The sequence below is a fragment of the Neoarius graeffei genome, chromosome 9, assembly GCF_027579695.1.
Source record: "Neoarius graeffei isolate fNeoGra1 chromosome 9, fNeoGra1.pri, whole genome shotgun sequence".
In the NCBI taxonomy this organism is placed as follows: domain Eukaryota; kingdom Metazoa; phylum Chordata; class Actinopteri; order Siluriformes; family Ariidae; genus Neoarius; species Neoarius graeffei.
Window position 1 is genome coordinate 54,340,977 of NC_083577.1, and position 13,930 is coordinate 54,354,906.

Consider the following 13,930-nt stretch of genomic DNA (forward strand, 5'->3'; position numbering starts at 1 on the left):
AGTCATTCAGTTGTGAGTTCATAAAACATCTGTGTTCTGGTCATGTAAGCAAGTTAATGCCAGCTGAAGTGTACCATTATTAAAAATATAACAGACTTGGTGGAGGAAACGGTTTTCCACCGCAGCAGGACACCCCGGCTGTTTGTTAACACTTACATGCCGAATTAAAATTATTGGCAAAATAAAAGTACGCAAGATAACGACCAATTAAGTATCAGCGTCAGCAAGCCAGCCTGTGCTGCTGTAGAGACTGAACAGTGCTACCTGTGGATCATGGCCAGAGACTCGCGGGATTTGATCTGATCCCAGCCAAAGGTGAGTGAGAAGCGTCTGGCCAGCTCTTTGATGCTGCTGTAGGTCTGCACTCCTGAACTGCACACGCTCCCAGTGTCCTGCTCCTGCTTCAACCGCAGGTACAGCTGCACACACAGTGAGGAGTGTAGAAGTCAGTATAACCCCTCCCTGTTCACCTTTTACATTAATATAGATGTGATACCTGCTCCTAAAGTTGTGTCTATGCTGAATTCCTAACACAGTTGTGAACTGATTGTATTGTAGAAAATGTATACTGTCCTGCGTCTCACCTGGAATTCGCATCAGATACAACATACTAAAATGACAATGTATTGCGTGCATGCCGTAAATGTAACTTAGCATCTTTTTAAGTGCTACCAGCAGGAAAAGAGCAACAGTGCTTTGTTTTTAGCAAGAAACACAACAACCATACATACGATGGAACAGTGAGTGTGCGAACATCGTATGAGGCAGTGGAACAGTGAACAAACAGCATATTTGTATTCGTCTTTGAGCTTGTGTTGGTATAATAAAAATGATTCTCTCCACATTCACTGGATATAAGCAATCGTGCGCTCTGATTGGCTATTCTACTACTAGGGTATCAGTTCGTATACCATGAGTAGAGAAAAACAAAATGGTAGCGCGTGTTGCTGAACCAACCAAGGACGAAATAAAAACTCTACTTGAAGCCAAAACCCCAAAATATTCCCAAAAAAAAGCGCAACAAAATGTATTGAAAGTATTTGATGGTAAGAATGTATCTTTTATTTTTCAAGAATTATCATCATCATAGCATTTTTCACAAATTGCTCCTGTCATTTTGCTGGTTTGTTTACATTCATCTTTAAGCATTAAAATTTGTTGAATTGTTTAGACTGGTTCAAAAGCTCAAAGAAGTTTGAAAATTACATAACTGAAATGTCCAAGGAAGAATTAAATAAACATCTAAAGCTATTCTATACCTCGGCAAGACAGCACTTTCTACAAAACAACAACAACACTAAAGTCAATTTGTGCAGCCGTTGATAGGTTTTTAAGAAGTCTGACTAAGCGGAAATGAGTTTGTCAGATGTTTTGTATGAAGTTTTTATTTATCGAATTTGCAAAAAATAAAAACAAGAACACAGAGTCATCCATATCCCCTTCTCTATATACCAAGTTTCAAGATATTATTTGTCACATTTTTCAAGTTCTGTTGCAGGAAACCGACCCTACCTCTTTACACTGACCTCAACAGCCCATGGTATACAGTAAGCCCACCGGATCTTTGGTCCAGGTGAGCTAAAAATTAAAATTTCTCACATTTTTTAGTATCAAAAGGCACATATACATTACTTAATCAACACATATACCAACTTTCAAGCCCGTACCACTCATAGTTTTCAAGTTCTGCTCCGGAAACCAAACCTACCCCTCAGACTAACCTGAGAGACCAAGTCTGAAATTGTTTCCATGGAAACATGAAAAATGAAAATTTCTCACATTTCTTCGTATGAAAATGCACGTATACATCACCTTGTTAACGTGTATACCAAGTTTCAAATCTGTATCATGAATAGTTTTGGATATATGCTCTGGAAACAAACACTGCTCTTAGAAAAAACTAAGTCAAAATCTATTTTCAATGTAAAAATTTGGAAAAAAAAAATTTTTTCAAAACCCCAAAATAGGGGCGGCACGGTGGTGTAGTGGTTAGCGCTGTCGCCTCACAGCAAGAAGGTTTGGGTTCGAGCCCCGTGGCCGGCGAGGGCCTTTCTGTACGGAGTTTGCATGTTCTCCCCATGTCCACGTGGGTTTCCTCCGGGTGCTCCGGTTTCCCCCACAGTCCAAAGACATGCAGGTTAGGTTAACTGGTGACTCTAAATTGACCGTAGGTGTGAATGTGAGTGTGAATGGTTGTCTGTGTCTATGTGTCAGCCCTGTGATGACCTGGCGACTTGTCCAGGGTGTACCCCGCCTTTCGCCCGTAGTCAGCTGGGATAGGCTCCAGCTTGCCTGCGACCCTGTAGAACAGGATAAAGCGGCTACAGATAATGAGATGAGATGAGACCCCAAAATAGCAAAAGGCACCAGTTCACATGTTGCTTGATATGTATACAAAGTTTCATGAAGATATCTTGAATAGTTTTAAAAAGATATGACCTGGAAACGAAAAAGTGACCGGACAGACGGAACCCGTTTCTATATCCCCCGCCGGGGATAATAAAAATGCTCCGTTTCTCAAAATCCAGTGAATGTGGATAGAATAAAACAATTATTCCACTCAATCTCGTCATACATGGCTGACTTGGCACTACGCAGCTCATCGGCCATCAGCTCATGTACGACTCGATTTCGTGGAATAACTTATTGCTGTACTCTTTGCTACACGTTACATAAATATAAAATTTCATGGAGTCTCTTGACACAGAGGTAGGTATGAATTGGAATGAGTAAAACGGAATAATTTCTGCCTTAGTGTGACGCGTGAGACGTGTCAGAAGCAGTTTTGCGATGAACTGACCTTCAAGAGCAAGTGGTGGTGTAAACAATGTGACTGACCACTACTTCCCCTATCAATCTCACTGTGTACAAATGTCTACCATGAAGCAATTCACAGAATGAAGGAGCTGCTAGAACATTCCACAGAGGGCATACTGGTGGAGGGGCTTTGTGTCTGTGAGATGGTGACAGGTGCAGAGGCTCATCAAGGAGCATGGGGACACTGAGGACCCGAGATTACTGAAACATACAGTGGAACGAGAGTTGCGTATGATAACCTGCTGAAGGCACAGAACCAGGGTGTGTGCGCTTTCGATCTTGTCCATTTGTCGGGTGCGGTTCAGAGTTTCTTTGATAATATCGCCAAAGTCATTGTAGTACTGTGAAGAAAAGAGAGGAGCAGTGAGCGTTACTGCATCAAGGATCCTAAAGCTCAAGCCGATACAGTGAATCAACAGAATATTATCCCCAGATAATAGATCTGCAACGGGTACATACTGTATCACCAGTATTATAATGAATGTGTGAGTATAGAGATGGGAATTCTATAACAAAAGGACGTAAAAATTACAGAGATAAAATAATTGGAATTGCACTGGGAGTGGTTTCTAATAGCAAAAAAAGTTTTCACTAGTCATTTAGTAGCACAAAATCACTCTTATTCTCACCTGCCATATGCCTGTCAAGAAGCCATCAGAAAGATGGAAGCCTGTCCATGTCTCTTCTACAAGCTACATCACAGACCTTCAGTGAGATAAATAATACCTGTAGTGCAGGATTAGATACGTGTTGCCCTGCTGTCTAACACGGACTCGGCCCTCTCAGCATCAGATCGAGAAATCAGGCCCTCCTGCCCTCTCGTCCAGAGAGATTACGAGCCTGAGTCTCCGTTACAAAAAGATGCTCTTGACCTGGCAAATCCTCTATAACATGGCCTCAGTGGCTGCTGCAGACTATTGCACTGTATTAACACTGTACCAGTGTGGAGTTTGAGAGGGTCGAGCCTAGCTGCTTATCCTTAACCCACCCAGATATATAACCCACTGTGATTCCATCCCACACAACAGCCACCTTTTAGCACTGCAGCATTTACCTTTATAAAATAAAAAAATAAAAAAACACTGAATGGAAGGAAGTGGATCATGAAATTGGCAAATATTTTATAGCTCAAAGAAGTGAACAGTTGTTGGAGAGCTTTCCAAAAACAGGAAGTAGAGCAAATACATGGTTACAGTTGGCTTCCAACTTTCTGTCATTTCCTTGACTTTGAAAGGCATCGTTCATTATGGCAGCTGTGCGTGTGTGTGTGTGTGTGTGTGTGTGTGTGTGTGTATACTCATGTATGTAAATCAAGATCATCAAGAAGAATGTTGATGATAGACTGCTGGCTCTGCCACAGCCAAGGCGGATGGGCATTCCAAACATGTCGGCATGTCAAACACTCTTACACTTTTATGCACACGTGCGCACACACACAGAGTGCTGCACACTCATCCCGGTCAACTAATAAATTCTAAAGTAAACTGGTGTATTTATGAGAAAAAGTGTCATTTTATAACTAATATACTAAATGTGCTTGCTGCCATTTGACAGTAATGTATAAACTTTCTATATATCCTTCCAAACATAGACCCTAAATAAATCAGGAACAGCTGCTGGAACCAGCGCAGAAAAATGTGAAACACTATTTTTAATCTTGTCGTTGAACTACTTTTAATAGCTTTTCCAAAACGATAAAAACAGATTTCCTTAATCTTAACGTTTGATCATATTTAATTCACATTTTATTTGTAACCATTCAATAATCACACTCGATGACTTTGAAGGAGATTAGGATGGCTGCTATGCCACAGCCAATGGACCGTACCCTCATGTAGTGCTTGAAGATCTCAGCAGCCATACTCATCTCAAGCACACTGTGCACTATCAGTTTACAGTAGGCAGCCAACAGATTCCTCCGCCTGTGCAAGTCCTCCAGCCAGTTCACTCCACCCTTACTCTCACTGCCTGAAACACACACACACACACACACACACACACAGGTCAAAAACGATGGTGGGATAACGGTGAGTGTAACCGTGCTACTCACCCAAAACCTTACAAGTGAAACAATTTCCTGAGGTGAGCGCATTAAACGCATCTTTTCAAAGAAAAACATGTGTCGGGCTTAAACATGGTCAGTCCTGAATCATCACTGTAGTTTAGAAGATATGTATGAAGATCAAATTGCTAAAGTGCTTTTGATTACATTACAATCCAAAAGCCCATATCGTATTTTCAAGCGGTTAAAAATTCCAGTCAGGTCAGGATACATCTTTCTGAAATATTCATAGAAGCAACCGAGTTTGCTCAAGTCTCGTGTGGTTGGTAATCAAATAACCAATTAATGTTATTTCCGAAAAAGAAAAAATATCACCTGCCTTTTTAACACTATGCTGTATTGCAGCCAGTATTTCTGCATAGGTCTGTTCTTAAGTATAAGCGCTGAATAACATTTACAGGATAATGCATATGTATCGACGGACCATTTACGTTCGTCATTTATCACTCCTGTAGACCACATCATGAAGATGTGGTCTTCTCCTAGTCAGCAGTGCGTCGGAGTGCGGTTAATCTGCTTCAGGAAATCTTAATACGCATATTAAAGTAGTAAGGCTTACTCTGTCAAGTCAAGCACAGCTTGTAAGACATTTCTACGAATTATTTTGAAGCGTTCGAATGTCCTTCGCAAAACATCTCGTCGTTTTGTGAATATATCTGAATACATTTTTCAATGCTCTACTGGTTTGCAGTAATGTCCTCGGACTCTATTGTATTATAAGAGATGGGTCTTTACCATCTTTACTGATAACAGTCCCTCACATTGAGCTATTCATTAATGATTTACACACTCTTTATTTAACGCCCTGACGCAGGTTATGGGATGTTCAAATGCATGTGAAAAATCAGGTGTAAATCAGTAAATAAATTACTGGATGTAAAATTTCTTCCAAGCTTTTTTTCCCCTCTAATAAGATATAAAATGCATCATCCTTAATTCAGGTCCATGAATTTGCACTGAATGATTTGGTTAGTATTGAGTGTACATGAGCCAGTTCCAATTAAACAATCGGTTGTCTTTAACCAGGTGAGAATGACTGAATGTGTGTAAGCCAGAGCTGGGCAATTAATTTTCTCAAAGGACCACATGAGAAACTTGGACCGTCGTGGAGGGCCGAATCAATAGGCTGAACTTAATTCTGCTCAACTTGACTTTGTTAAAACAACAGTAAATTGTCTGCTTTTGATTAGACTATGAAAATGTAGAGCAGGCCAAATGTTATATATCATAATTTTATTTTATTTTTAACATTGAAAATGGGCGGCATGGTGGTGTAGTGGTTGGCGCTGTCGCCTCACAGCAAGAAGGTCCGGGTTTGAGCCCCGTGGCCGGCGAGGGCCTTTCTGTGCGGAGTTTGCATGTTCTCTCCGTGTCCGCGTGGGTTTCCTCCGGGTGCTCCGGTTTCCCCCACAGTCCAAAGACATGCAGGTTAGGTTAACTGGTGACTCTAAATTGACCGTAGGTGTGAATGTGAGTGTGAATGGGTGTCTATGTGTCAGCCCTGTGATGATCTGGTGACTTGTCCAGGGTGTACCCCGCCTTTCGCCCGTAGTCAGCTGGGATAGGCTCCAGCTTGCCTGCGACCCTGTAGAACAGGATAACGCGGCTACAGATAATGAGATGAGACATTGAAAATGTGCATGTTTTTTGCAGTATTTCAAAGAGCAGCATTTAATCAACTTTATACAAGTTCTGTGTGTTATTTCTATTTGGTTGTTGTCCAGTTACCACACTTTTGAGGGCTAGCGGCTAACTCGCATCTCTCGTAAACAGTAACAAGGATGATGCATACGCACGCACATGAACGTACATACAGTTTTAAAAAAAGAAAGAAAAAAAACAGTAGCCTTCAAAATAAAAGCATTGCAGCATAGTATGGTGTGCATGACATTCAGTAGACTTATTTATGTTTAATTTGTAATTTCATGTTGACCTCAGGCAGGCTGTTCAGGGACAAACAAAGGGCCAGATGTGGCTCTGGGGCCGTACAATGCTCAGGTCTGGTGTGAGCACTAGTCTGTACTCTGTGTAATGTAGCTTGGAGGCAGACTGCCATCTACTGGAAACACAGCAGTAAGAGTTTCTTGTATTTATTTTCAGAGTGTAAATCCTAACTGTGTCTCACGAATGTGCGTTGTTAAATAGAAAGGAGAGAAGGAGGACAGGGCTACCAGTGCTGCTGTGGCTGTGTCGCTCGGGGCCGGTGAAGACATGCTCTAGGATGAAACTAAGCAGTGCTTTCTGCAGTCTGGGTTCAGGGGTGTAGAGCAAAGGAGCACCTGCTGATGAATCCCACATCTGCAGCTGGTAACTGTGGGCTACGAGGACATCACTCAAACACATGAACGCCTACACGAGGAATAGTGACACAGAAACGTACGTTGGACTTACAGCAAGAAGTACTGAACATCAACTATTCAGCTGTCAAATAGAACAGCAAAAGATTCATTTAAAAATAGAGGGTTAGGATTAGTTTCAAATACAAGATGTTAGTTTTATTTTACAAATCTAGACACTATTAAGATCCCCAATCTTTATACACAACTTCATTTATAGCACAGCTTCATGTATTATTTGCGTTCGTCCCTTTTGTGGCACTTTTGACAGATCCTTGGCATATCAGAGACATGCATAAAGAATAATCCATTAAAAATAAGAGCAAAAGCTCATCCAACAGGAATTGTTTTTAATGTTATTATAAATAATGTAGGGCGGCACAGTGTTGTAGTGGTTAGCGCTGTCGCCTCACAGCAAGAAGGTCCGGGTTCGAGCCCCGTGGCCGGCGAGGGCCTTTCTGTGTGGAGTTTGCATGTTCTCCCCGTGTCCGCGTGGGTTTCCTCCGGGTGCTCCGGTTTCCCCCACAGTCCAAAGACATGCAGGTTGGGTTAACTGGTGACTCTAAATTGACCGTAGGTGTGAATGTGAGTGTGAATGGTTGTCTGTGTCTATGTGTCAGCCCTGTGATGACCTGGCGACTTGTCCAGGGTGTACCCCGCCTTTCGCCCGTAGTCAGCTGGGATAGGCTCCAGCTCGCCTGCGACCCTGTAGAACAGGATAAAGCGGCTACAGATAATGAGATGAGATAAATAATGTATCCACATGTCATATACGTCTCTCTGTAGCATGAGACATTTAACATATCATATCTAAAAAGTATGACCCACAGGAGTAAAGGTAAGCAGACAGGTAAAAGAATAAGCTGATGAACGGTGACTGTACCTGTTCTCTCACCACCTGCTCTGTGTGTGAAAGACATCGGTGGCATTTTTCACAAAAAGCGCGAAGCTGACTCCTCTGATACAGCGCTGACTCCTACACACACACACACAGATATTTGGAATCATAATCCAGGTTATTCATTATACAGGGTGTTTCAAAAAATTTGATATCATTTCACAATCTAATAACTTTTGCCAATTCTCGTTCAGTCGACCTCAAATTTTAACAGCATGTGTGGAAACAGGTCAATATTTTATGTTTAATGTTTTTTGTTTTTATCTTTTGAGGTACAGAAATGCCATTGACTGGAAAAGAAAAGGCATTTTGTGTGTTAGAGAACAAGACTGTGCAGCGTGCATTTATGAGAGAATTCTCTAAAATTTGCTTTGTATGTGTATAGATTTTTGCTTTTTTGTGGCATAAGAGAACAGTATGCATCATTGGTGTGAGGTGGGGACAGAGATGATGAGAACACCATTAAGCTAAATAATAAAAGCTGATGGAAGAGCCCTCACTGAATGTGGATGGATGAAAGCATTGTTCGTAGCAGCGCTTCTGGTCCCACATGTAAACCATTCTTTCATAATTATACACGTGTGCCCGGCTCCAGGGAGGAACTGCCGTTTGAATCTCATTTCAGCCAAATGACTCATTTTAATCGGACAATATCCCAATTTTCTGCTGAACTCATCTTGTTTCCCCCCCCCCCCACCAGCTTCTCTCACTCAAATTTGCCCTCGTTCCCAAGTCAAATGCCACTGACATTAGAATTGCAGATTGGGCCAAAGTCACCGCCTGGGTCTCAAATTACAGCCCACACTGGCAGATATTGATGAGGAGGTCGGAGACTGAAAGCACTCGTTCGGGTGCAACCCCCCCAAGTGAAGGATTTTAATGTCGCTCTCTTACCTACAGCATTCTTAATGGCCATCAATATCTCTGTGTGGAAAGGTTAGGGGTCAGGAAATATGATTACCTTGTGCACCGCATGGAAACATGGGCTTAATAACACCGTCACATTAGAGATTAGCAGAGGAGCCTTCACACAAGAAGGTAGCCATTACGCCCCCTATAATCCATCACCTGAACCGACTCTTTTTCCTAATGCTTCATGATCAATTGCAGGCTTCTCTCAGTTATTAAAAACCAGTGGACGCAACCCAGGGCCTTTGAGGGCATCACGGCTGATATTTCAAATGGAATGTAGCAGAATTAAAGGACATCTTGCTTGTGATGGATCATATGGGAATTGTATAGACACCAAGTCACACACACCTGAAAGGCTTGGTTAATTTATCACTCCAAATTCTGTCGGAGTGTAAATATTAGCATTCGCATCTCTAGATCAGTCACAGAGTGCTAGAGTCACAGCATGGCATGATTGAGCTTAAAGAAGAATGTCAGAGCAGCTGAGGACCAACCCTGGAGGTCACGCCTTCTCCAAAGTTGTTCAAGTTCCACAGGATGCAGCAGCAGACACAGCGCAGAGCCTCAGTAATCATCTGAAAGCAGCACACAGAAGAAAGTTGAGCTTTCACTGGAAACATCCTGCTCACAGTAAGATACTGTTGTAATAAGTGATCTTACCTCTACTGGCACACCTCCATTCTGTAACTCAACTATAAGGAGCTTAGAGACCAGCTCGTATGTGTCCCATTTACCCAGGTCCTGAGCACTGAAACACAATTATCCCAAGTATGAGGCAGACTCCACATGAGAGAAAAATGGTGTAAAGGTTTAAGGTTCAACATGTAGTAAACAATCTCTAACCTTATTAGAACACGTCATTGTTTTTTCGACCTAATTTCTATCTACTGCATCAGCGTGGCTAATTATTGCACAAGAACAGAATTGGAAAACCTGTTTACTCAAAACTCACTCGTAATGAGTTGACTGAGGAAGTCAAATAGACTTTTATACAATTTTTTTTTCCTTGAAAGCTTTCATGAATTCTTCAGTTCGGTGTACTTACAAATTAAGCTCCAAATCAGTATCACTCATTCTTCCAGAGATTAAAAAAAGGAAACATTTCTAGTTATATGTTACACATAACCTAAAACATATACTAGCATAATCTACATATAATATGCAACAACATTGACCAGGATAAAGCAGTTACTGAAAATGAATGAATGTTACCAACATAGTCAACATAGCTCAAAATAAAATTAGAAGAAATAAGAATTGCTTTTGGGCGGCACGGTGGTGTAGTGGTTAGCGCTGTCGCCTCACAGCAAGAAGGTCCGGGTTCAAGCCCCGTGGCCGGCGAGGGCCTTTCTGTGCGGAGTTTGCATGTTCTCCCTGTGTCCGCGTGGGTTTCCTCCGGGTGCTCCGGTTTCCCCCAAAGACATGCAGGTTAGGTTAACTGATGACTCTAAATTGACCGTAGGTGTGAATGTGAGTGTGAATGGTTGTCTGTGTCTATGTGTCAGCCCTGTGATGACCTGGCGACTTGTCCAGGGTGTACCCCGCCTTTCGCCTGTAGTCAGCTGGGATAGGCTCCAGCTTGCCTGCGACCCTGTAGAACAGGATAAAGCGGCTAGAGATGATGAGATGAAGAATTGCTTTTTTTTTTTTTTACTGCATTGCTCCAGTGTTGCCTCACAGCAAGAAGGTCCTGGGTTCAAGCCCAGCGGCTGACGAGGGCCTTTCTGTGCGGAGTTTGCATGTTCTCCCCGTGTCCGCGTGGGTTTCCTCCAGGTGCTCCGGTTTCCCCCACAGTCCAAAGACATGCAGGTTAGGTTAACTGGTGACTCTAAATTGACCGTAGGTGTGAATGTGAGTGTGAATGGTTGTCTGTGTCTCTGTGTCAGCCCTGTGATGACCTGGCGACTTGTCCAGGGTGTACCCCGTTTCGCCCATAGTCAGCTGGCTCCAGCTTGCCTGTGACCCTGTAGAACAGGATAAAGCGGCTACAGATAACGGATGGATGGATGCTCCAATGTTGAAAACAAGCAGCTTTAGAGATATTCAATTCAAATTTATTTGTATAGTACTTTTAATAAAAGACAGTCACAAAGCAACTTTACAGAAATATATACATTCTTGACAAATTTTAAAGCTATGAATTTTAAAAATGTATCTCTAATGCGCAAGCCTGAGGTGACGGTGGCAAGGAAAAACTCCCTGAGACGACATGAGGAAGAAACCTTGAGAGGACCCAGACTCAAAAGGGAACCCATGCTCATTTGGGTGATAACAGATAGCGTGACTATAAATAACTAACTTCTATAATAGGTGTCCTATATAGGTCACAAAGAACAACTGTGTAACCAGGAAAATCATTATAGTTTTAACATGAACATACTTATTTATTTATTTTAACAGGATGTGCAATATTGGTAGAAAGGTGCACATGTCAATTGGGCAACTGTGCAAGGGGATGGTGGGGGTATTTATTTATTATTTAGAGGGGTGTGCAATATTTAGAGAAACGTGCAATAAGTTTATTATCTTTAGAAGGGGATTGTGCGATGCAGGGAAAGTGTGCAATATGCCGTGTATTTATGAGTGCTGCTTGTTGCCTATGTGAAGGTATTTGACTAAACATTTGGAGGAGAATTGTGCAATAACTGTTGGACTGAGGTCTTTTATGGTGTGTGTAGGGAGTGGATAGTGTGTGTGTGGTGGGGGGTGGTATTTGTTATCTGTGATGATGTTATATGTTGTTGTGTTATATGTGCTATGTGTGATGCCAATGCCCTGTAAGCCCAAGACAAATTTCTCTGCATAGAGACAATAAAGATCAATCAATCAAATCAAAAATCAAATGAAGTCTGTTTTGTTTAAGTTATCAACTGTTCATTGATGGAGACTTAAGTGCAAAAGTGTTCATGACAACTGCACTCCTAAAGTTATCATGGCAATTGTAGTCCTCAGCCACTGTAGCAAACTGTTTGTATTAATTGTCCAAAACCATCTTCTAAGTGTACAGTTAGGTCCATATACATTTGGACACTGACACAAATTTTCTTTTTTTATCTGTTTACTGAAACATATTGAAGTTATAGTTATATAATGGACATGGAAAAGTCCAGACTTTCAGCTTTCATTTGAGGGTATCCACATTAAAATTGGATGAAGGGTTTAGGAGTTTCAGCTCCTTAACATGTGCCATCCTGTTTTTAAAGGGACCAAAAGTAATTGGACAATTGACTCAAAGGCTATTTCATGGGCAGGTGTGGGAAATTCCTTCGTTATGTCATTCTCAATTGAGCAGATAAAAGGCCTGGAGTTGATTTGAGGTGTGGTGCTTGCATTTGGAAGATTTTGCTGTGAAGAAAACATGCGGTCAAAGGAGCTCTCCATGCAGGTGAAACAAGCCATCCTTAAGCTGCGAAAACAGAAAAAACCCATCCGAGAAATTGCTACAATATTAGGAGTGGCAAAATCTACAGTTTGGTACATCCTGAGAAAGAAAGAAAGAAAGCACTGGTGAACTCATCAATGCAAAAAGACCTGGATGCCCACAGAAGACAACAGGTGGTGGATGATCGCAGAATAATTTCCATGGTGAAGAGAAACCCCTTCACAACAGCCAACCAAGTGAACAACACTCTCCAGGAAGTAGGCGTATCAATATCCAAATCTACCATAAAGAGAAGACTGCATGAAAGTAAATACAGAGGGTTCACTGCACGGTGCAAGCCACTCATAAGCCTCAAGAATAAAAAGGCTAGATTGGACTTTGCTAAAAAAAAAAAACATCTAAAAAGCCAGCACAGTTCTGGAAGAACATTCTTTGGACAGATGAAACCAAGATCAACCTCTACCAGAATGATGGAAAGAAAAAAGTACGGTGAAGACGTGGTACAGCTCATGATCCAAAGCATACTACATCATCTGTAAAACATGGCAGAGGCAGTGTGATGGCTTGGGCATGCATGGCTGCCAGTGGCACTGGGTCACTAGTGTTTATTGATGATGTGACACAGGACAGAAGCAGCCGGATGAATTCTGAGGTATTCAGAGACATACTGTGTGCTCAAATGCAGCCAAACTGATTGGTCAGCGTTTCATAATACAGATGGACAATGACCCAAAACATAAAGCCAAAGCAACCCAGGAGTTTATAAAAGCAAAGAAGTGGAATATTCTTGAATGGCCAAGTCAGTCACCTGATCTCAACCCAATTGAGCATGCATTTCACTTGTTAAAGACTAAACTTCAGACAGAAAGGCCCACAAACAGACAGCACCTGAAAACCGCTGCAGTAAAGGCCTGGCAGAGCATTTAAAAGGAGGAAACACAGCGTCTGGTGATGTCCATGAGTTCAAGACTTCAGGCAGTCATTGCCAACAAAGGGTTTTCAACCAAGTATTAGAAATGAACATTTTATTTACAATTATTTAATTTGTCCAATTACTTTTGAGCCCCTGAAATGAAGGGATTGTGTTTAAAAAATGCTTTAGTTCCTCACATTTTTATGCAATCATTTTGTTCAACCCACTGAATTAAAGCTGAAAGTCTGAACTTCAACTGCATCTGAATTGTTTTGTTCAAAATTCATTGTGGTAATGTACAGAACCAAAATTAGAAAAATGTTGCCTCTGTCCAAATATTTATGGACCTAACTGTATCTTTAGGCTGTTCATATGGGGCCATCCTCCATAGGAGCAAAATGATGAGAACTCCAGCCAGAAATAAAGATATTCTCTCATGTCTGCCTCATCCTAAGACATTATTATTAATAAGTACCTGCTGTGCAAGCAATTTCTGCGTTAGAACCTGCCAGTCGACTGGGACCTCTGTGTGGAGTTTGCAAGTTCTCCTCATCCCATTGTGGGTTTCCTCTGGGTACACTGGTTACCTCCACCAGCACAAAGACATACA

General features: G+C 41.7%; 1 protein-coding gene across 3 annotated transcripts in view; it reads right to left on the reverse strand.

Annotated features, from left to right (window-relative positions):
• si:ch211-269e2.1 (cohesin subunit SA-2) overlaps positions 1–13,930 on the reverse strand; it is a 54,506-nt gene that overhangs the window by 6,097 nt on the left and 34,479 nt on the right. For 2 of the 3 annotated variants that reach the window (XM_060929800.1, XM_060929801.1), the window contains exons 22-28: positions 9,686–9,773; positions 9,520–9,600; positions 8,099–8,191; positions 7,051–7,228; positions 4,646–4,785; positions 3,030–3,158; positions 265–419 (exon numbers count right to left, since the gene is read on the reverse strand). In XM_060929800.1, the coding sequence (XP_060785783.1) occupies positions 265–419; positions 3,030–3,158; positions 4,646–4,785; positions 7,051–7,228; positions 8,099–8,191; positions 9,520–9,600; positions 9,686–9,773 (864 nt within the window). The remainder of the gene's footprint in view (positions 1–264; positions 420–3,029; positions 3,159–4,645; positions 4,786–7,050; positions 7,229–8,098; positions 8,192–9,519; positions 9,601–9,685; positions 9,774–13,930) is intronic. The other variant, XM_060929802.1, reaches the window with a different exon arrangement.